This window comes from Euprymna scolopes, chromosome 2 (genome assembly GCF_053919585.1).
Source record: "Euprymna scolopes isolate OS-2025 chromosome 2, ASM5391958v1, whole genome shotgun sequence".
Lineage (NCBI taxonomy): Eukaryota > Metazoa > Mollusca > Cephalopoda > Sepiida > Sepiolidae > Euprymna > Euprymna scolopes.
Genome location: NC_136483.1, coordinates 145,970,493 through 145,993,567, shown reverse-complemented (window position 1 = coordinate 145,993,567; position 23,075 = coordinate 145,970,493). Strand labels below are relative to the sequence as shown.

At 31.2% G+C, this 23,075-nt stretch overlaps 1 protein-coding gene across 2 annotated transcripts in view; it reads right to left on the bottom strand.

Annotated features, from left to right (window-relative positions):
• The window catches only part of LOC145297058 (tRNA pseudouridine(38/39) synthase-like), a 133,162-nt gene that overhangs the window by 16,494 nt on the left and 93,593 nt on the right, over positions 1–23,075 (bottom strand). For both annotated transcript variants that reach the window (XM_080143286.1, XM_080143292.1), the window contains exons 6-13: positions 22,509–22,569; positions 15,817–15,901; positions 15,504–15,609; positions 14,555–14,615; positions 9,920–10,053; positions 8,907–9,024; positions 1,323–1,386; positions 112–177 (exon numbers count right to left, since the gene is read on the bottom strand). In XM_080143286.1, coding sequence (XP_079999412.1) covers positions 112–177; positions 1,323–1,386; positions 8,907–9,024; positions 9,920–10,053; positions 14,555–14,615; positions 15,504–15,609; positions 15,817–15,901; positions 22,509–22,569 — 695 coding nt within the window. The remainder of the gene's footprint in view (positions 1–111; positions 178–1,322; positions 1,387–8,906; positions 9,025–9,919; positions 10,054–14,554; positions 14,616–15,503; positions 15,610–15,816; positions 15,902–22,508; positions 22,570–23,075) is intronic.

The following is a 23,075-nucleotide window of genomic DNA, read 5'->3' as shown; positions in this document are numbered from 1 at the left end:
GCATTTGCACTGCAGACTTTTAACAAAATTTTTGTATTCTTTTTTTAATATTTTTTGTGACATAAATCTGCTCCTTTTTATATTTTTAACAGGAAGTAATGAAATACTAACCAGCTTCGATGACCCAGTCCAAATCTTCTTCAGAAAAGTGACAATCATACAGCACCAATGGGAGTTCTAAAATAAAAAATAAAAAAGCGTAAATAAAAGACATCAAGAAAGCTTGACCAATTCTGATCTGTGTTCACAATAAGAAAATTTAGCTTGATTACCGCAAAAAGAAATAACTTCTGGGAATTTTTTCTATGAAAACAACTAATAATCAAAACAAAATTTAAAAAACAGTTTACTTACATGAACAGCAGACAAGAAAAATATCAAATTGATTTTGACACATAAATTACCAATGGAATTACATTTATTTGATAACAATTCAAATTTGAAATTTGAGTAAAATTGAGTAGCTTCAAATAAATTTTGCTATTTGATTAAAAAAAATTTTTTTTTTTTAAATCTGTAATTTTTTCTTCATTTGGTTGAATTAAATGAACTATAGTAGTTTTGTAATTTGCTCCAATCATTTACCAGGTTTTATTTGAGATTGAAGATGTAATTTTTTAAAGTTTCTTTTTTGTCTTTTTTTTGTTATGCAACAAACTTTTTCTTGAGCTTTTTTTTTTGTACATTTCTTGTGGTTAAGTTAATTTTTTTTTACCTTTTCATGCTTTACTATATTTTACTGTGAATTAAGAGTTTTTATTTGATATGATTTAAATGAGACTTTAAATAATGCTTTTTTTATTTCAATTAGTGTTAGTGAAAGAGGTTATTGAGTCTATTTTTAAAATTTTGTCATTGTTTAATGCTGAGAAGAGTTCTCTGAATTTAATCCAGTTGCCTTTTTGAAGTTATTTGGGCTTAGCAGTCATGTTGAGTTCATATCTTTCAAATTGATGAACCCTCAACAATTTCTTTCTGTCCTATATTTGGGAATGTGTGTTAGTAGTATTATTGATAGACTGTAGGAGTGAAGTGCAAGTTATTAGTTATAAGTTATATACATATAATGAGGATCTGGCATGACCAAATGATTGATCAGCTCAGGCTCCTCTGATTTAGTCCAAGTAAAAGCCAAAATGGAGTGTTGCAGCTAATGGCCTTTTAGTTTGGTATATTCTACAGCCACAGGAGAGAGAACAAATTTAAAAATAGGTTCATTAATGATTACACTAAAATTCAATACAAAACAGAAAAGTTACTGAAGGTTTATAGTAATGTGTTTTCTACTATTGTGATGATGATGGTGATAATGATGAGCTTACCTGAAGCCATATTATACTGAGGCCTTCGAGGAGTTTTCTCAATGTTCAGCAGTTCATCAATAATCTGCAATGAGAGTGAACAAGTAAAAATCTGGGTTTTTTTTTCATATAACGTGTGTATATGTAAAAGGAAAATAAAAGGGGTGACGAATGCACAGGGAGAGGGAGGAAATAAAAATAATGGGAGGAGGAGAAGGAGGAGCAAGAGGAAATAAGTACATGAGTGGAGAAGGAAAGAGGTGGAGAAATTGATAAAATCCAAAAACACTCAAATACATAATATTCTCTGATTAGTCTAAGAGGAAAACGGGATCATGGTTGATCCTATTAACCAGAAGGGTAATTCACATGTAAAGTGGAAAAAGGCAGTAAAAATCCAGACAAGTAGCATTTGAAAAAAAAAAAAAAAAAAGACGTTGAGAAAATGCCATCATTGAATGCAGACATCTGCATGAGAAACAACAATAATAAAACTACAAATCAACCATGAGAAAATAAGAAAGAAAGAAAGGGAAAACAACTCATTCAATTGATTGATTGATTGATTGGTTTTATGGCATATCAACCCATGTGGTCATTTAATGCCAGAGTCTTTTATATACATTAATAGCTATAGGTTTTATGTATGTATCTGGTGTTCAGTGTCTATGTTTATATAGTTAGATAAGGTTTTTTTTTTTTTTTTTTTTTTTTTTTTTTTTTTGTTGAGTAAGCCTGTTATCTCCAGATATTTGAGAAGGGTAGTTGGGTCTACATGAGTGAATATATCTTTTACAGTTTTTTCATTATATAGATTCAGTCGGTTTGTTTTCAAGTCTTCGCATCTTATTAATATGTGATTTACTGTGTATGGTTCCTGGCAGGGTATGCAAAGTGGGGCTTCTTCTTTTTTGAGTAGGTAGGAGTGTGTTATAGAGGTATGACCTATTCGGAATCTTGTTATTATAACTTCCTCCTTTCTGGTCATTCTTTTGTTTGGTTTCTGTTTTCCTATGGTTTCCTGGATTTGGTATAGCTTGTTTCTAGTGCAGGAGTTCCACGACTCTTGCCATGTGTTTCTAATATATTTGTTAATGATTTGTTTTAGATCGGTATGAGGGATCTTATCATTGGTCAAATTTAGTGCTGATTTTGCTGCTTTGTCAGCTCTATCGTTACCCTTTATGTTGATATGACTGAGTATCCAACAAAAAAAGGATGTTTTTATCATTAGGAATATCATCAAATCTATTTAGAGTTTTCGTGATTATTGGGTTTGTTGGTTTCCTGTTTTCCAGTGTTTCGAGTACTGATTTGGCATCTGAGCAGATAATGAATTGTTTATCTTTAGAAGATTCTATAAGATCGAGTGCCATACCAATGGCTGATACTTTAGCATTGTAGATCGATGCTTTGTCTGGTAATCTTTTGATTAGGATTGTTTTATTTTGTATGGCTGCACATCTAACATTATCTCCATCTTTTGAACTGTCTATATAAATTGTTGAGTGTTTGGAATATTTATCTTTAATTATTTGGAATTTTTCTTGATAGATGATTGGATTGGTTTTTGTTTTAGGGTATTTAATTAGGTCTGATATTATTTTTGGTTGTTTTGTCAGCCAGGGTGGGGGATATTTTGGTTTTACAGATTCGTGTATTGTTGCAATATCTATCTGGGCTTTATTTATGGATTCTTCCATACGTAGGCTAAATGGTTTTATAGAATTTTCTTTTCTATCAAAGAGGTTTTTGTATTGGGGGTTGAAGACACATTTGTAGGCAGGATTAGTTGGACATGAAGCCAATTTTGTATAATATTGTAGTCCTAGTTTTTCTCTTCTAAGTGACAATGAGGGTTCATCTGCTTCTACATATAAACTTTCCACTGGGGAGGTGGGGAAGGCTCCTAGAGCCAATCTTAGTCCTTGGTGATGTATTGTGTCTAATTCCTTTATATAGGACTTTCTTGTGGATCCATAGATATAGCATCCATAATCCAACTTGGATCTGACAAGGGATCTGTATAATTTAATTATTGAGTCTTTGTCTGCATCCCAGTCTGTATGAGCTACTACTTTTAAGAGTTGGATAGCTTTGTTGCATTTTTGTTTGAGGTATTTAATATGGGGAATGAATGTTAGCTTTTTACCGAAGATGATGCCCAGATATTTGATCAACTATAGGTATAATTTCATTATCCAGTTTCAGTATTGGGTCATGGTGCATTTTCTGGGTTTGGCAAAAATGAAAAAATTTAAAACCATTTTTTGTTGTCCATCCATTTATTTTGTTTAGACACAGTTGTAAATGGCGTTCTATTCTTGTAATATATTTTGATCTATAACAAATCAGGAAGTCATCCACATAGAGGGCACATTCTGTTCCTACATTTATATTTTTGACAATGTTATTTATTTTAATACTAAAAAGTGTGACAGACAGGATGCTTCCTTGTGGTACCTCCGTTTCTTGTTTTTTACTGATGGATAGAGTATCACCTAATCGTACATTAAATTGTCTATTATTTATAAAATTTGTGATGAAAATGGACATTCTGCCTTTTAATCCAAGCTCTTGTAGATCTTTTATAATGCCATGCCTCCATGCAGAGTCGTATGCTTTTTCAATATCGAAAAAGACTGCCGTAAGATGTTCTTTCTTGATAAAGGCTTCGCTGATAAAGGTTTCTAGCCGGATCAGGTGGTCCATGAGGTTTCTTTCATTCGTAAATCCTGACTGATAATCTGTAATCAGATTATTTGTCTCAAGATACCATATTAATCTGCTTTCCATTATTTTGGAAATACAGCTAGTGAGTGCTATAGGTCGGTAATTCATGGAATTTGTAGAGTCCTTTGATGATTTAGGTATAGGGATTACTATGGCCTGCCTCCATATTTCAGGGACGTTGCCACTTTCCCAAATATCATTGAATATTTGTAGTAGGTAATCTGTAGACGTATCAGGAAGTTGTTTTATAAATTGATAATAGATTTGATCAGGGCCAACAGCTGAGTCATGAGCTTTGCCTAGGGATACTTTCAATTAATTTTTAGAGAATGGCTGGTTGTATTTTTCTGTATTATTTGTCTGAAACTGGAGTTTTACCTTTTCTCCTTTTTCCTTAATAATTTGGAATTTTTGGTTAGAGTTTTTGGAGGAGTTTTTTGCCAAAGTTTCAGCAAGACAATTTACCATTTCTTTCTTGCTAGTAATTTTTTGGTTATTATCGATCAGGTGTTTAGTAGGGTTGCTGTTACTTTTCCCTGAGATTTTACGGATCATGTACCAGACCTTTTTACGTTTTGTATTTGTATTTATTTTTGATACATAGTTTTTCCATGATGTTCGCTTTGATTCCTTAATAGTTTTACGAGCTTTAGCTCTACTGTTTTTATATTTATCGAGATTTTCTTTAATTGGTTCTTTTTTGAATTTCCTTAGCATAGCTCGATGAGTTCTGATGGCTACTTTGCATTTTTCGTCAAACCAGGGTTTATTATGTTTTAGGGAGGTAGAGCTTTTTGGAATGCATTCCTCCGCAATATTATACAGTGTATTAGTAAAATGTGTGATATTATTTTGGTTGTTATCTGATGTTAATTTAGTCCAGCATAAATTTTGGAATTTTTCCAATCGGCCTTCTGTAAGTTCCATTAGGATATTTTGTTTTCTGGCATTGGATCATTGTTTTCAAGTGTAATGGGAAAGTGGTCACTTTCATATGTCTCTTCTAGTACATTCTATTTATAATCCATAGCAAGTATTGGATCACACAATGTTAAATCAATTGATGTGAATGTACCAATTCCTGGGTGTAAATAAGTGTTTTATCATTAAAGAGGTATAGATTTTCGTTATTATATTTTCTATAATTTTTCCCCTTTTGATTGTTTTTTCACTTCCCCATATCTCATTATGGCTGTTTAAGTCTCCCATAATGATGTATGGCTTTGGAAGTTGCTGTATTAGTTTGCTCAGATCTGTTTCTGAGATGCTTTCATTGGGGGGGTATGTATAGTGGGCAAATGTTGATGGTTTTGTGGAGTGTTACTTTTATTGCAGTAGCCTGTAGTTTAGTATTAAGTTGTATTTGACTTCGGGGTATGTCATTTCTAATAAGGATTGATGTACCTCCACAGGCTTTGAGTCCAGTATTGTGTATATAGTTATACTGATTGTAATTTTTATATTGTCATCCGATTTCATAAAGGTTTCTTGGAAACAGGCTACTACTGGAAGTAAGTTATCGAGTAGAATAGTGAGCTCATTTAGGTTTGCCTTTAGACCATAACAATTCCACTGGATTATATTATTCGTTTCATTTCTATCCGGTATGATTCTGTGTATCATGTTTTGTATTTTAGTTTGTTATTTGGGTGTTTTCGGTTTAGTTATCTTTGTGTTTGCCATAGGTCCTCGGCAGTCCCATTGAATGATAGCTTGAGTTTTTTTTATTGTGGTCTGTCATTTTATTTGTCTGGGGGTGTTTTGACTTCTACCTCCATCTCCTCCAGTGTTCCTATTTTGTTTCCTCCTCTTGAGGTTGATTGGGATCTAGATCTTGGTTTGTTAATTGTTTTTTTCTTTAGTTTTCGTTTTATTGGGTGATGGTGTTGTTTCATTTGGTTTGTTTATAAGGGTTGTTTTTATTTGGTGAGTCTTTTTCTTTTTTTTGATTTAATTTGAGTTTTTTGGTTTGTTCGTTCTGTTTTTTTTTTTTGTACTCTCTTTTGTAGACTGATTATTTCCAGAGTTCAGGATTAGTGTTTTAATTTCTTTCATTAGGTCTTTCATCTCTTTTATCAATTGAGATAGTTCTTCAGTTTTTATTTCTGGAGGATCTTTTGTATAACTTTGACAACTTTGATTTGTGTGTATTTTACCATTCTTGGTTACTTCTGAGTATCTTGCGTTCATAATTTTCCTGGCTCTCGAGAAGATTATATTTTTTTGTGTATTTTATTGTTGTTATTTCTTTTAGCCATGTTTTGCATCTTTTGAAGTCAGCTGAATGGTTTTCACTACAGTTTGAGCATTTGGGGTCTTTTTTGCAGTTACTATGTTTTGAGTTTTCACCACCATTCATCAGATTGGTGATTTGGTGCATTTGGATTAGTGATGTCCAAATTGTTGACAATTGTAGCACCTTAGAGGGTTTGGGATGTATCAACGTTCACTTTTAGGTATCCAATTTTAATCTCACTTGGGGGATTTGTGGAGTCAAAGGAGAGTATATATGTATTTGTCAATATAGTTTCTCCATTTCATTTTATTCTTATTACTTCTGTAACACTTTGGGATGATAGATTAGATAAAGTTTCCTCAGTCGAGCAATTTGATAGTTCACTGCATCTAATGACTCCTTTTGGGGAGTTTAGGTATGGGTGGGGATAAGTTTTAATTTTGATATTGTTAAAGGTTTGCCATTTGGGAATTTCTTTAGCTTGTGTTTTTTGTTTCAATTCGATAAGTATGGCGTTATTTTGCAGTCTTTTTATCATTTTGGGTTTTATTTTTTGAGAGAAAATTTTTTCCATTGTAAAAGGTGAAATTTTATTTCATTTTTTTTCAAGTGTTTCCATTACTAAAAATATTGAGTTTCTTTGATTGAGCATTTCTGTTTATCCTCTGAACTTGAAATGTCAGAAACATCTGAAAAGCTTCTTTTTTGGGGGGTTTTGGGGGTAATAAAAGCCATAATCCAAATAAGATTGTTTTTTTTCATCATCTTTGCTCCCCACCCACCTCGGAGCCCTATATGGGAAGTGCCTGGGGGGGAAACCCATTCGCTCAGACTCAACAAGGATACAAAGATGATATACTCGATTTACATGATATCATTCATGAGCACCTGTTTTCCTTTGATGTTACTCTGGGATACGAAGTAATTTAAAGGGTTTGCAGCCATGTCATAGATATTTCACTTCATCGATTGACCCTCATGCACTGCTTTCCACCATATATTAGGAAATAGTTATTTGTGGGGAAGGGATAGGCATATTGTGTTAATGATATGTTTATGGGGTGAGCAATATATGTTGGGGCTTGACGTGACCAGCCGATTGATTGGATCGGGCCCCTCCGACTGCCAGTCTAGCCCAGTAAGGGCCAAAGTGGTGTGTTGGAACGTGGGGGTACTAAAACCTGACCTCCAAGTCTCTCAACCACCAGGATCCCGTCCTAAAGGTATTACAGTCGCTACCTACACCCAACAGGTAGCCCCATTGAGGGACTTCTACACTCTGCAGGGGGGTAGTCAGCATATTCTGATGCCCTGCCGACAGGGTCAAGTGGAATCTGATTAGATTTTGAAGAATAACTTTTTAATAGAATGTATTTTTTTTTTCTATTTAAGCAATAGTTGGGACCCTAACAGATACTACCACTCTGGGTCAGAGTGGACCTGGGAGCAATGGCAATTAAAGGGTGGCTCCACGCTCCCCAAAGCCCGCAAACTGGGGCCTCACCATCAGATATAGTTTAAAGTCATATCCAGGACCGGGAAGGAAAAAGAAAGGAGGGGGGAAAAGGAAGGGGCTGTTGATTTTTTGTTTTTGTAGAACATAATTAAGTTTTACAAAAGAATAGAAAACAAAAACAGAAATCGATGTAGGTGCATTTCGTCTCAGGAAGCCAATAGACAGCCTGATCTGGTAGCACCAGCGTTCAATTGAAAGAGAAAACCCAAAGAAATTAAAGAAAATTTAAAAAAAAAAAAAAAAAAAAAAAAAAAAAAAGGAGACAGATAGGATCTGGTTATGAAAGTCAGAAATTATGATGGGTTCAAATGATTCTGAAATCACATTATACATTTATTAAAAAAAAAAAAAGAAAAAAAAAAGAAATAAAATAAATAAATAAAAAGGCAGAAAAACAGATGTCTTTTAATATGCACCACACAAAGTCAGTTTATAATTAAATTATCTGGACTTGCAACTTTTTTGTTTCTTTTATGAAATTACAGCTGTTATTTACTTCCTTCCCATCACAGGAAGATGTGACACAAGGTCAGAAGGTGGGGAGAGTCAAACCAGCACCCTTAGGAGCACTCTGACCTTTCAAAATTTCCTGGATAGCCACATCAATATTTCCTGGTCATGGTGCCTCAGACAGTAAGCAATAGACTTAAGCCAGAACAAATGCTTTAGCCTGCCAGATAAAAGGTCACTAAAACGACCCAGTTTCTGACAGACTAACTATCGAGATTGGAATCTTGACTTTAATGTATCGGTGATCGGAGCGAGTAGCTAAATGAATGGTGCAGATCACTACTCTGAGATCACAGGTTGTTCGATCTCCTCATAACAGGTCTTAATCAGTCAATTCCTCCTAAAACCTCCTACAGACTCTAGTCATGTACATATAGAAATGGATTGATACTGGTTGAGAATGACTCAAAGGCTAGCTACACTGAGAAGTAGGGGAGGACGTCACACTTTTCATCTTTCTATAATACTGAGTGTTTAGCAAGGGAGAATCAAGTGTCATTCTTTTAGTGTTTGGAATAATTTGTATAAATTGTTTGCCTTAAGTTTTTTCTTTCCAGTAGAGATGAAGTTGCCAAATGAATGAAAAAGAAAGGCAGACAAATGATCTTACCTCTGGAGATTCTTTGCCTTCTCCGATGAGAAATAATACAGCAATAATACAACGAATTTGATGCCACAAAAATGCCTGACCAATGATGCACAATTCACATATTTCATAACCATTTGGTCTGAAAACAAAGCAAATTCATTGAGACTAAAAATAATTTAGTTAAAGTGAAATAGTCTACTTCTGATTTTGAAATCAGAAATTGATGTAGTGTTTATCAAATAAAGGAAAAAGTCCCTCATAATTTTATACTGCTTTGATTTCAGAGGAATTTTTAATTTCACTATTTTGTAAAAATTTGGTTAAGAGAGTTTACTGAATTTCTTTTACCACTAACCCTAAGTTTGAATTGCAAGGCCATAAAACCACATGTAACCGCTTTATTATTTGTGGTAAAAAATTTTTTCAATCATAACCTGTCTAATTTTAAGTGTTAATAATTTAAAAAAAAATACTGAAAGCAAATTTATCCCATCCTCACAAAAAAAAAAAAAAAATATCCAACCTAAAATATAATGGGCAACTTCTTTTTTGCTAAAAACTGCTTGTCAATTTCAAAAACAGAAGCCATCATCAAGTAGGATTTTTCAGAGACCAAAAATTCATTTATATCCAAGATTACTAGGCATTAATTCTTTGATTTCATAACATATTCTTATTTAGACCTAAGGAAAACCTCATTTTCTCTTATCTAAAAAAAAATTAAAAAAATCATTCACATTTTAAAGTGAGAAACATTTTTAAACAATTTTAATGTAAAATCAACCCAGATTTTACATTTAAAACTAAAGAATTCAATGATTTCTAAAAGCAACCATTCAAAACAGTAAACGTAAAATTTCAAGCTGCCTCTAATTCAAGCTGAATGTGCCAAAATTTATTTTCATGATCAAATTTCTGTTGTTCTTTAAGTAACAGTTGTAATGTATAAAAAGGAGGAGAGAAAAAAATAAAAGAACGAATTTACATATAATTTATGAAATAAAAAACTTAAATGCTAGTCAAAATTTACTCACCCTTGTTCTACAACCATAATATCAACTGAGAGAATCTTCCTCTTGCAACTCACAACCCCGTTTGACACATCCAATTTACAGAAATTTCGGAAGTCATGTTCACCAATTAGTTTTTGACTAGATTCGGCCATCAACTACAAGAAACAAGTCATCAATTATTCACTAATTGTAATAACAAGTTCAGAAAACAATTTTCAACATTTATTTATAATAAGCATGGATACCCGGCGTTGCTCGGGTCAACATGAAGTTCGGTTTGGACGCAGCTGCTCTACTAAGGATATTGAGCATTTTCATTAATACCCCCACAAAGAACAGAATCGCCGAAAAAAAAAAAAAAAAAAAAAAAAAAAAGAATAACCTCCCCAGCAGATATTTCGGCAGAAGGGATACGAAGAGAATTAGCTATTCTCTGGATCCCCCGTCAAAAAAATAAAAATAAAAAATAATAAATACATGAATCAAAACTCTTCTTTCAATTAAAACAGCAGTGAGTGTGTTTGACCGCAAAAAAACAAAAAACAAAAAACCATAGCAGCTGGGTTCGAACCTAAAACACAAAAGAGGAAAAGAAGGAAAAAAGCTAATAATGCGCTAGCTGTCACGGCCACAATGACTTATGACGTCATGACCCTGCAAAATAATGTTTTTAAACATCGTTTTAAGTTTGCTATGCATGCGTGACTTGTAAAAATGGCAAAGCGAAAAATGACCTCCACTTGAAAGAAATGGTCCAGTTGACCACCACAGAATTAATCTTTTTTTCTAATTTTCACATAAGGAATTCTTTTTCAGATGGTACCAGTTTCAACCTGGTTGGATGCGGCTGACAAAACTTTTTAGCAGACACAAACGCACAGACCAACAAACATTTGAGATTTATATATTAGAGGATAAAAACTTATTGATTATATCTGATATGCTAAGCAAATTCTGATCAACGAATGAATATCTCTAAAAATTGAATTGGATGAAAGAAAGAAAAAAAAAGGTCCTTTGTTCAGAATTCTCCCTATATATATAAAAAAAAAAAAATGTACATACCTGTGAGAAAATTAAAATATTATTAAAAAAAAAAAACATGTAAATAAATCAAGTAACTTTAGTTTTGTAAAAAAATAATTTTTAAGCAATTAATGGGAATGCAAAGTCATTATAACAAAAACCTTGCAAGTTTAAATTGTTAAGTTATCTCCCTTTGTGAGATTATTTTCAAAATGGTGGAGGAGATAGTCACTCTTCAGTTACTCATAAAATAAATTTTCTTATTTAAAAATAAAACTACTAGACCAATTTGTGTGATTTTTGCAAAATAATATTGTTTTGTCACAGGTAGATTTTTTTTTATTTTTGTTTTTTAACAGAGGGAATTCTGGATAAAAAGCAAAACTAAAATTAAATTGCATTGATTAGCTAACAGCTTAATTTTAATAATTCTAATTTCCAATATATACAATGCTTTCTAAAACAATAACATTTTTTATTTACTTAGCACCATTGAATGCTATGTTCTTGAAACTTTCATCCTGCTTTAATATAAGATGAATTGAAAAGAAAAAAAGAAATGGAAAAAATAGTTTACTATATTGTTATTTGAAATTTTGACGAAGGAGTATACTTTTGAAAATTGAAAAATGAAAAAAAAAAAAAGAAAACTGAACGTTTTATGGCTTATTTTTAATAATTTTTGAATTATTAAAAATAAGCCATAAAACGTTCAGTTTTCTTTTTTTTACAAAAAGAAATTGATAAAAAAAATACACTTGTAACAATGTAATAAAACAGAAAAACTAAAGATGAAGATCACCTCAGCCATTTGTGGATTTGCAGATAAATTTTTAATCTTTTCATTAGTTGATCTAAACTCATCAAAATCTTTTGGAACTAGATTGGGATTTGTTTGTGTTTTATAATAAACTTCTAGCTCATTTGGAGTCATAATCTAACATACAAATTCATCTTGTTGATTTTTCAAAGTCAAACTCAAATAGCAATCAATCTGACATATCTATACTTGATTCCAACTAGGCTATTTTTCATTTGCCCCTCCCACTATGTTATTTACAAAATTATATTTTATTTTACATCAATTTCTTTCTGAAAATACTTATTCTAGCTGAGAAAACATTTAAAGTGGATATTTTTTTCCTGTGTTCATTAAAATATAAGGGAAGTAATAAAGATTTTCCTCGCTGAAGAGTAACTTCCTTGAGAAGCATTCAAAATTCTTTGCAAGTCTGCATGCATTAAGTAAGAATGATAGTTAATATCATTAATAATTTAATAAAAAATATTAGTATGATGAAATTTAAAATTCATGTTTAAAAATAAAAACACCAATATTTGAAAAAAATAAATAAAGAATAAAAAAGATAAAACAAAATAAATTAAAAAATTCCTGGCCAGTGCTGGGAAGGTATAAGTGGTGTATTTATAAAATAATTATTTGATAATTTTTGGAACAAAAAGCCAACCATACATCCCCCTCCATGAGTGAAAAATTTACTTTCACCATAACTAATCTTTGTGCAAAATTTAAAAAAAAATATCCAAGTCTTGGTGTTTGAGAAAAGTTCAAACAAATGAACGATTTGGGGGCAATTGTACCCCTATTAAGGGAACAAATCCATTTTGGCAAAAATTTACTTTCACCATGACTAACGTTTGTGTAAAATTTCCCAAAAGTCCAAAGTGTAGTTGTGGGAGATCAGGGTTACCGATCTGTAGAGAGCATGTTCAATATTTTGTAGGGGCTGTTATGTTGAAGGTCAGAGGTCACCACTTGTTGTAGTATGCATTTTGCATGCTCCAAAAAATAATCAACAATAAAGGCCAAGTTTACTGAGTACATTGAAAGAAGAGATATCAAATAGAAACACATTAAAACTGAGTTACAATAAATACAAATAAGATGTTTTATTTAACTTGAAATATTTAAGAACAATAAGAGAGTGTTTGTGTATACGCGTGTATGTATATGAAAGAGTATGCATGAAGTTGAAAGTGTTCATTAATATAAACATGTGAATCTTAAACGTAGGTATTTGCCTGCCGAGGCAAACGGAAAAGAACATGTACTAACATGGACAATTTGAATGAAAAAGAGAGAGATAGAGAACAGAACAGGAAGTAGAAAATGCCACCTGTCGGACAAATTGGAAATCACAAGGGCAGATACCCAGTATATAATTGAGATACGTTTGTGTGCGACATATCTAATAGCATATCAGTTTGAAAAAGCATCTGTTCATATAGTTATTGCGAAAAGTGCAAGCAAACGGATGAATGGGAGTGAATTACTAGGTCCAATCCCTCCTTTGTTGGGGGACTAAAAAGTTATTTAATTGTAGGCAAGTAGTCTATTTGAGAAGTAGGCACATTTTTGAACAACATATTATATCCCTTTGGATATAATAGTATTTCTTACAGGTATTCCTGTATTTTGTACCGTGGATGAAAATGTTTGAAAGAGTTTTGTATGTGTATGTGTTAGATATGTCCAATTCCAACTCTGCTTAATACGGTTTCGTATTTGGTCAAGTAGCAGTTCTATATTTTCTCTTCCAATTGTTTAAGGTTTGCATAATTTATTGTTTGTCATTTGCTTTTTATGTATTGCATGAACTTAATTTTGTAGCTTGCATATTAGAGTTTAAGACTTGTTATTTCGATTTGAGTGCTTTCTTTTGTCAACTAAGTCAGTCCTTTGATTTTTGTTAATTCCCACACAGCTGATAAGCAAGGCCATGACTACTATTCTGCCAATTCCTATCAGACGTCATACCTTACCAATATTTCATGTGCCATGCTACAAGCTACAGCAGTACTACCACAAAAACAGCAGCAGCAACAACTAGTGACACATGATTTTGAATCTGTGCTTAATCTAAGTCTAGCACTGATTAGTGCAAGCATTTAACTTCCTTTCTGACTTACCCAATCAAAGGCTATATTTCAGATGAGCTGAGGACACTACTGAAGTTGACTAGATTCTTTTCCTGGCCAGAAGACCACAGTGAGCCGACTCATTCTCTTTATTCAACTCTAAATCTTATCTCTTTCATTTCCCTTTCATTTACAGTTTAACAAATAAAGCTGTTTTGAATATGAAAAATGGACTGTTTCATTTGTATAGATTTTTCTCAGTTGCGGTCAATTTGAGAAAATTTGTTGATCAGACGGTCATATTTGTTAAAATTGTTAGGTAATAATATACTCACAATCAAAGTAACAAAGCATATTATTGTATAGATCATGAAGCAGAATTTAAAAATTGCTTTTATATGAAAATTCATCCAAGTAATCTTTTGAAATTTGGCATTGCTTTTAATTCATTTTAATACAAGTTTACAAAAGTTATATTTTTATGGGTGTATGTTGTATATACACACATTTTTTTCATACGATCCTTAGTATTAAAGTAAAGAACATTAAGTTTTTTTACTGTTTTTTTTTTTAAAATAAATATATTTCATACAAGCAGACTGCGTTCTCAGAATTAGCTGGAATTAATGTACTCACAATAACTATTCTATAAAAAAAACATTTAATAAAATTCCTTTGAGAAAAAAATAGAAAGATCCTGGAGTGTGTATGCATAGATTAATAGAAAAAAAAAAATGGTTTATTACTTACTTGAACATCAAGATTTCCAACTGGAAAGAAATATTTATAGTTTCTTCGCTTGCAGTTAAACCTTGATAAGTAAAAATAAAATGGAAAAAAAAAAATTACAAAAAATTTCCAGATTTTGTTCAACTTGCATAAAAATTTGATTTTCCACTAAATAATAGACAAATATGTGTGTGTATGTATATATATATATATATAATATTAGTAAGTCTTCAAAATATATATGGTAATTAGGCTACACAGAATTTTCTGTGTTTCATCCCCATCCTTGTGAAGATTCAGCAGGTTATTGCATGGAATCCATGTTACTGGGTTTGCTAGTCAATCAATCAGATTCTTTGTTATTCAGAGATGTTTATCACAGCCAATAGGCGCATGTTTATCAGGCAGAGGTTTTACTTAACCTCTGATTGATCTCTTTCCTTGTTCGTATTATAATTATTTTTATTGTTATTATTTATTTATTTTTGTTATCCTAAGGTAAAATTTATCTTGTGTATGCATACGCTGGTATTTCACTCCTGCCGTTTAATAAAGTTTGAGGTTCTTTAAAATTTAGGATAACTAATTTCTAAATCAAACAGTCTATGCAGGTCGTCTAAGTGCTACATGTGCTGGTTTGTCATAATATTTTCCACTTTATATATATATATATATATATTAGACAACTTGAAATAATGAAAAATAGAAATTATATTATTGATTATTATAAGTAAGTGGTCAAGGTAATCCAGAAAGCAAATAGCTAGTCAGACAATCATCTCAGACTTAACTGCCATCTGTAAGCATTCAATATGAAATCCTTCACACTGTATTAGAAAATTAACAATGGATGATTTTATACATAAGAAATTAAATTATTGTTGCAATTCTGATTTTATTCTTGACAAAGCGTATACACTAGTTTGGAATAAATACCAAAATGCACCACAGGAATGATTAAAAAGCTTACCTTGCGCTGAACGAAGGATCAACAGGAGCCCAAGCTAAAACACGAATTTCGGGAGGAAGGACTTTATTGAGAATGTGAACATACTTGATTTCAGTCATGTTATCCCCTAAAAAAAAAAAAAAAAAAAATTTTTTTTAGAAATATCTGATTTATTAAAAGTATATTTATTTTACTAACAATTTTTGTGGAAATTCTATTAATATTATTGATAAGAAAAATAAGTGAAATGGAAATTATTAAGTTTTATTATCAAACTAACAAAATATAAAAGAAAATCTGAAGGATATGACAGCACCATTATTAGGGAACTTACCTTGTCTTTCATGAGCTGTTCCATTTTGGCGAACTTTCACGCCTGGTCCCTCTAACAGTGTTGTTCGTAAATCCAAGGAGATCACCTACAATCAACAAAATATTGAACAAATTAAAACAAGGATTAAAATTCATTTTTTCAAAATTAAGCTAATTCAAAGTTGATTGTAATATTTACAATTTCTTATCAACATTTTCAAAATTTATAATAACAATATGTTAGTTTACCTTATATTTTTTTATAATGCAATTTTGTCTTTTATATCTTGCGTTTTGATCACATTCCAATTTCATTTTTTTTTAAATGAATGAATGAATTATCTAGTGTAGTAAAATTGATCTCAATATTTTTTTTTCAATAGATTTTATATTTCATTCCTAAATTCAAACTTTTTCTCTCCCATTCATATATATATATACATATATATACACACACACTCGCACACAACTGATTACTGAAATACTATATTCACTTTTAATTTATTAACAAATTACCTAATGCTAAGTGCAGTATTATTATTCAAGATTGAGATAAGTTATCTCCCCTTGCATTATAGAATAATTACCTCTGCCAAGGTGGAGGTCATATTTTCAATCAAGTTAGTTTGTGTATAGACTAGCGTCCACATCACTAGAGCAATCACTACCAAACAAACTTGGTCACAATATTGGTCATGGTCTAATTTAGAACTGATTTAATATTGTGATATCCATGTTAAATCGTAAAGAAAAAGGTAAAAGTCAGATTTTGCAATAACTTCAGTTTTATTGTTTAGATTGGACAATTGTTCTCATCTTAAGTGTTATTTGCACATTTCAGACAATGTAACCTTTGACCTTTGTTAGGTGTAAAAGTCGCCATGTTTTCTTTTCCTGCCAAAACATGGTAACTTTTACATCTGACAATGGTCACATCGACAAAAACATTGTGCAGATAACACTTGAGATGAGAACAATTGTTTGATTAATCTAAACAATATTCATACCTCATCTAAAAAATTTAGAACTAACTTCAGTTTTGTTCATCATACCTGACCAATATTGTAGCCCATGATGTCCCATATCTTTTATGACACTTACGTTTGATAATTACCATGAAAATGGCCATAGTCATATTTGAAATTTTGATGAGATTTCAACTTCAGATTTATCAGAGTTTAATGTATGGATCTGATGCTCTTTGATGCTATTAACTACCAGGTATAATTTTGATCAGATAATTTTTGAGGCATCAACATTTTCAAAACTTTGCAAATATTTCATACAATATGATGAAGTAATACCTAGATAAGGCTTTGACCTATCCTTACATTATGAGATATAGAGTCTCACAACGGATTTATATCCTTGGAACTATTTCAAGACAATACTTATAACAGGTTTGACATTCAACTCAAGTCTACAATTGGCGTGGGAATGGAGCATGATTATTGCATCATAATAAAATAAGTATTTTCTTCATTTTCTGTGAGACTAAGGCATACATTTGTAGAATAACATTTGCAAAGATTATCAATTTTTTTTTTTTTTTTTTTTTTTTTTTTTTTTAAATATTTTGTTAATACACGAATCTTGTCAAATACTAAAATTTCTGACAGGGAATTTTGATCAGGTGACTAAGGTTTAGGTGACACAAAATCAAGAATGAACAAAGGACTATTAAATGATCAAAAAATAGTCATAAATGGCACACAGGAACACAAATGATGTATAAAAACAAGAGGTTGGTTTGTTGAATCAGCATATCGATTTTCTTTGAGGCATTTAATGTTGTATACAAGTTATTTTATTTTATTTTTTTAAATTTTGGTTGTTTTCAAAGTTGATCATGTTCAAATTTTTAGTTGATTTCTAGATTTTCTTTCTTCGGATATTTAGATGCTTTCGAGGTTGATTGTTATTGGGTATATTTGAATAATATTTTGATGTGTATTATTTGAAGAAATTTATATTTTGTGATAAAGATTCCCTCATTTTAGGAAGTTTAAGATAGTATTAGGGTTTTCTTTTTCAAAGAGATCTTTTGGGTTTTTTGGCCTTATAAAAGTGTCGGTGAATGTATGTGAGGGCATAACAGTCATAAGGTTCATAACATTCGGTGGCTCTTTTTGTTTTATTATGAAGGAGTGAGTTATGCGCATCCTATCCAGATACATGATAGGACTTCTTTACGTGATTTTCTGGATGGTTGTTTTTTAAGATTAGGCTTAATCTTGAATAGTTTGTTGCTTTGGCAGTTGTTTCAGGCTTATTACAATTTCTTAGTAATAATTTAAATAATATTTTAATAATTTAAAGGTTGCCAGCATACGAGACCTTTATGCCACTTATTTCAAGTTTTAAAAAGTTTTTTGCAGCCATGTCAGCTTTTTTATTTCTATGGAATCCATAGTAACTTAAAATCCAACAGAAGAGGAAAATTTTGTGAAATGGAATGGATTTTTTGTAAAAGTTAGATCAGTAAGGTATTTAATTTTTTAGTGATTCAAGTAATGATAATGAATCTACAATTATGAATTTCTTGGAATTTAAGTTAATGATGATATCCAGAGTCTATAGCTGTAATTTCTGCAATATAGATTGATTGAAGAGTTATTTGGTAACCTTTTCTGAGGAATTGTATTATTTGAAATAGTAGCACATCCCACTCTGTTTTAGTCTTTGAAATCAGTGTTTATATGTCCAATTTGGATAAAAATCTAACATGTTGTTTTATTTTTCTCTACAGTTTTAGGGGTGAATATTGGATTTAATATATGTTGTCAGGTTTAGTATGACTTTAGGTTGATCTAATAACCAGAGTGGGAGTTCTGAGAAATTTTCCTCATGGATGCTGGTCTGGTCTACTGAGTGGTTTTATCATTCCATCTAAGGGTTTGATTGTGTTTCCTTGGGCAGAATCTTTTTTGATTTAAATTTTAGATAATATTGTAAGCCAATTTTTTCACATTTCAATTTTAGTGGGAGTTCATAGGCATTGGGCATATAAGCTTTCTATAGGAGAGATTTGAAAACACTCAAATTTTAATCCTGTGTGATGAATGGGGTCCAGAGTTTTAAGATTTTTTGGTCAAACCATATATAAAGCTGCCATAGTCCAGTTTGAATCTTATCAGGGCTCGACATAATTTTAGAAGTGATGTGCTGTTTGATATCCACTCCATGTTTGTCATATTTTCAATCAAGTTAGTTTGTGTATAGACTAGCGTCCACATCACTAGAGCAATCACTACCAAACAAACTTGGTCAAAATATTGGTCATGGTCTAATTTAGAACTGATTTAATATTGTGATATCCATGTTAAATTGTAAAGAAAATGTTGCTTTGGCAGTTGTTTCAGGCATATTACAATTTCTTAGTAATAATTTAAATAATATTGTAATAATAATATGGTGTAAGATAATAATATGGTGTAATAATATGGTGTAAGATGAATATTATTTGTAGAATGTTGTGTTCCTGTGTGCTGTTTTCTATTGTAATTCATTTATTATTTTGTTTAATTCTGTTTCATTTATTGGATCCTGAGGTGAGATGTAGATAGAGTAGATATTTATAGTTCTGTGTAGTGTGGCTGCTGTAACAATGGTTTGAATATTAGGTTTTTTTTTTTTTTTATCTATTTTGCTTTGTAGGATATTATTTCTAATAAGGATAGATACTCCTCCAGAAGCCCTCAGTTAAGTATTATGGATGTGATTATATTGTTTGCAGTTTTTTATATTTATTTTATCTTTAAAAAGGTTGCTTGTAAACGTTGGTTGATTATTTGCTATGAGAAGTAGTAGGTCATTTATATTAGGTTTTAGACCCCATGAATGATTTTTGGGATCATATTTATGAGTGTGAATTTTTTCTTCTATGCAGTATAATTTTTAATGTTCAAGGTGTTATTTTCTTTTAAGAAATTTCTTGTAGACAAACTACATTGGGGAGTTGGTTTCAAAGGAGTAATGTTAATTCCTTTACATTGGCTTTTGAGCATATTTATTTAAGTGTATTTATTGTGGGTTGTGTGGTATAGATTTAATTTTACTGAATTTGCTTGAATAGTGTGGCTGTCTATAATCATCATTTCCTTAAATGTTTCGGTTTTGTTTTGGGTTGGGATTGATGGTGGTGTAAGATGAATATTATTTGTAGAATGTTGAGAAAGTTCATCTAGTTTTGGTTTTTTCATTTCATCTTCTGTTCTTGTTCTATTTTCTTTTAAATCTTTTGTTTTGGTTTTGATATTTGAGGTTCTGGTTTTTGAGCTTGATAGAGACTTTTTGTTTTGTTTTTATTTTGTTTATTTCTTTGATTTGACAGTGATTGATGACTCATTTCTGCTTTTGTTTGTTCATTTGTGCTTTCTGCTTCCATTTCTTCAAGCAGTTTGAATTAATTTTTAGTGGTTATTTCACATTTTTGTTTACATAGCTCTGTTTTCTTTGATGTGGTTGAAGGTTTTGCTGATTTCATATTTGGCTTTGTAGATTCAAACATTTGTTTTCAAGAAGGGAGATTTGGGTTTGAGAAAAGATTAGTACTTTATTAGATGTATTTTTGGTTTCTATTTTTGATTTCTCTAATTTTTGGTGGTGTAATATGTGTTGAACTTTTTTTTTTTTTTAAAGTTTGGCCATTCGTTTGGCTCTAGATGTATCAATTTTTCACTAAGTTCATGGTACTTATCTATCTGATGATGGTTGTTTACGCTTGATTTTTCTATTGCGTTTGCATAGGGTTTGTTTAAAGTGTATGATTTGACTATTTTTTTGGCTTCGAAACATGGAATATTTCTTTTCTATTTTACTCCAAGGATTTCCTCTTTTTTCCATCATTCACATTTTGGAGAAAAATGGGTGGGTTTCTTGACAATGCATTTCATGTCATGACATTCTTTTTTGTTGTGCTTTAGTTCTTTTGATCCACATTTGGCGTATACATAACTCTGCAGCCATCTTCGTGATGTTCAAATTTTTGGCATCAGAAGCACTTTAGAGGATCAGGGACGTATATTTCTACTGGTTCAATAGTAAATCCTATTTTGATTTTGAGGGGAATTTGATGAGTATTGAAAGTAAGAAAGTGTGTATTTGTGGGAATCTTTTCATCATTTATTCTTTTGTGATAACTCCTTGACTTTTCAATTGCATACAAAATTTCTTCAGTGTTAGGAAGGGATAATTCTCTGCTCCTAACTACTCCTTTTGATTGGTTTAATGTTTTATGTGACTTTAATTCTAATGTTATGAAAAGTTTTCATTTTTCCTATTTTCTCACTTTGAAGTTTTTGTCTTGATTTCCACAAGAAGTTTTCCATCTTTAGTTTTATTTAAACTGTTTTTGGTTTCATTTTATTTTGAGAAAAGGTGATGGATCAGATAAAGGTCGCCTCTCTTGATTTTAATACATAGAATTTGGGGAATTCCAAATCACATTCTTTTTTATTATTTGAATCGGAAAAGGTAAGTTTTTTTTTTATTTTAAGATATCATGTAGTTTATTTTGTTGATTTTTTCACTGCCAGTGCTCCACATTCATCTCAGAGCCCATTATTGAGACCTCTCAAGGGGGAATTTCACTTTCCTTGACAGATCAGGGCTAAACAAAGCAGTATACTCGTGCATATGAAACTCTCAAAGCGTCTTTCTCCATATTTATTACACCACTCAAATTTTTAGTGAAAAATATTTTGGTTTGGAGTCATATTTGGGTTTATGTTCTTTATAAGACAATTGACCCAGAGTCAGCAATTTCTTAAGTCTACTATTTGGTAGAGTTGTCAGATAGTTTGTTTTATTTACTTTTTTATTTAGCTTCTCACTTTTTCATGTTTTATTATTTTTATCTCATTTATTAGTAGATGTTAAAGTTTGACCTGACCGACTGATCGATCGGATTGGGCCTCTCTGACGGCCTGTCTAGCTGAAGTGATATGTTGGGAGGTGGAGGTACTTAACCCTAACCTCTAAGATTCCCAACAACCAGGATCTTATCCCAAGGCATTATGGGTCACCACCCACAGCTAACAGGTGACCCCATTCAGAGACCTTTGTCTTTGTCACTCTGAGACGAAGACAAGATATTTAGAATTTCTGGTCCTAAGTTAATATATTTAGGAGTCAAGAGTTGTTTGAGACAGTGAGTGGCCTGAAAGTCCCGAGAGAGTTCAGCAAAGATTTTGCAGATAATGAGATGAGCTGATGACCTTGAATAATGATGTCCCAACAGACAAATTATCTTAGTTATGTCTTAGCTAATATACAAAAACTTAACCAAGATATGAACGTTATTGTTTTGGGGGTCTTTTTCTGCAACGGTCACATACACTGAGAACAACTTGCTTATACACAATGTATCTGAATTTGTTTTCTTTTGTGAGTCAGCATGGTTTACATTTCAAAAATATTTGTCTTTTGAAGGTATACTTTTGAAATGTTTTAGATCAAGAATTTTACACGTGTACAGCTTTACTTCTTAGTAAAAAAAAAAAGAAAAAAAAAAAAAAGAAAACTTACACAAATAACAGAAAATTACTAAAAATGTGTATAAAATGGTTTTAACAAAATAATCTAGAATTTTTTTTTTTTTTTTGCCCATGAAATGGAATGTGAACATAAATTTTTGCTTAAAAAAATTAATATTTCTTGTTGGACACATACAAAAAAGTTATTACATGCAGTTTAAATAAACAATATACATACTTGACAAAATGCACTAACACCTTTGTCTGTCCGACCACACCGGTGGTAGTTGGAATTTTCCCTGGAAAAAAAGTAAAAAACAAAAATAAAATCAAGCTATGGAAATTACAATATTTTTCAATCAATAAAATTATATTACAATTAAAGTTAATTAAAATACTTGAAAAATAAAAATTATTCTTTGATTGGAACTATTTAATATCTTGAATAAGTACATAAAACCTTTTTTTGAACAAAAATTAAGAAAACCATCAGTGGCCAAATACATGTTGAATGATGTGCATGTATCATCACAAAATGTCTTGTAAGCATTACAATTTTAAGTGTTAAAATCGAAATTAAGGATGCTTCTCCATAGTTACACTCATATGAAATATTACACGTATAAGAATTTATATCATGTTAAAAAGTTATCACATGATCTTTTACTCATCTCTATATCAATAAAACCATGTGATCACTTTGCATGGTTGCATACTTCTTGCTAACATGCCACTTACACATTAAAAATGTAGCATTAATTTAACATTTTTTAAATAACCGATCTTTATATTTTTTTTTTCATAT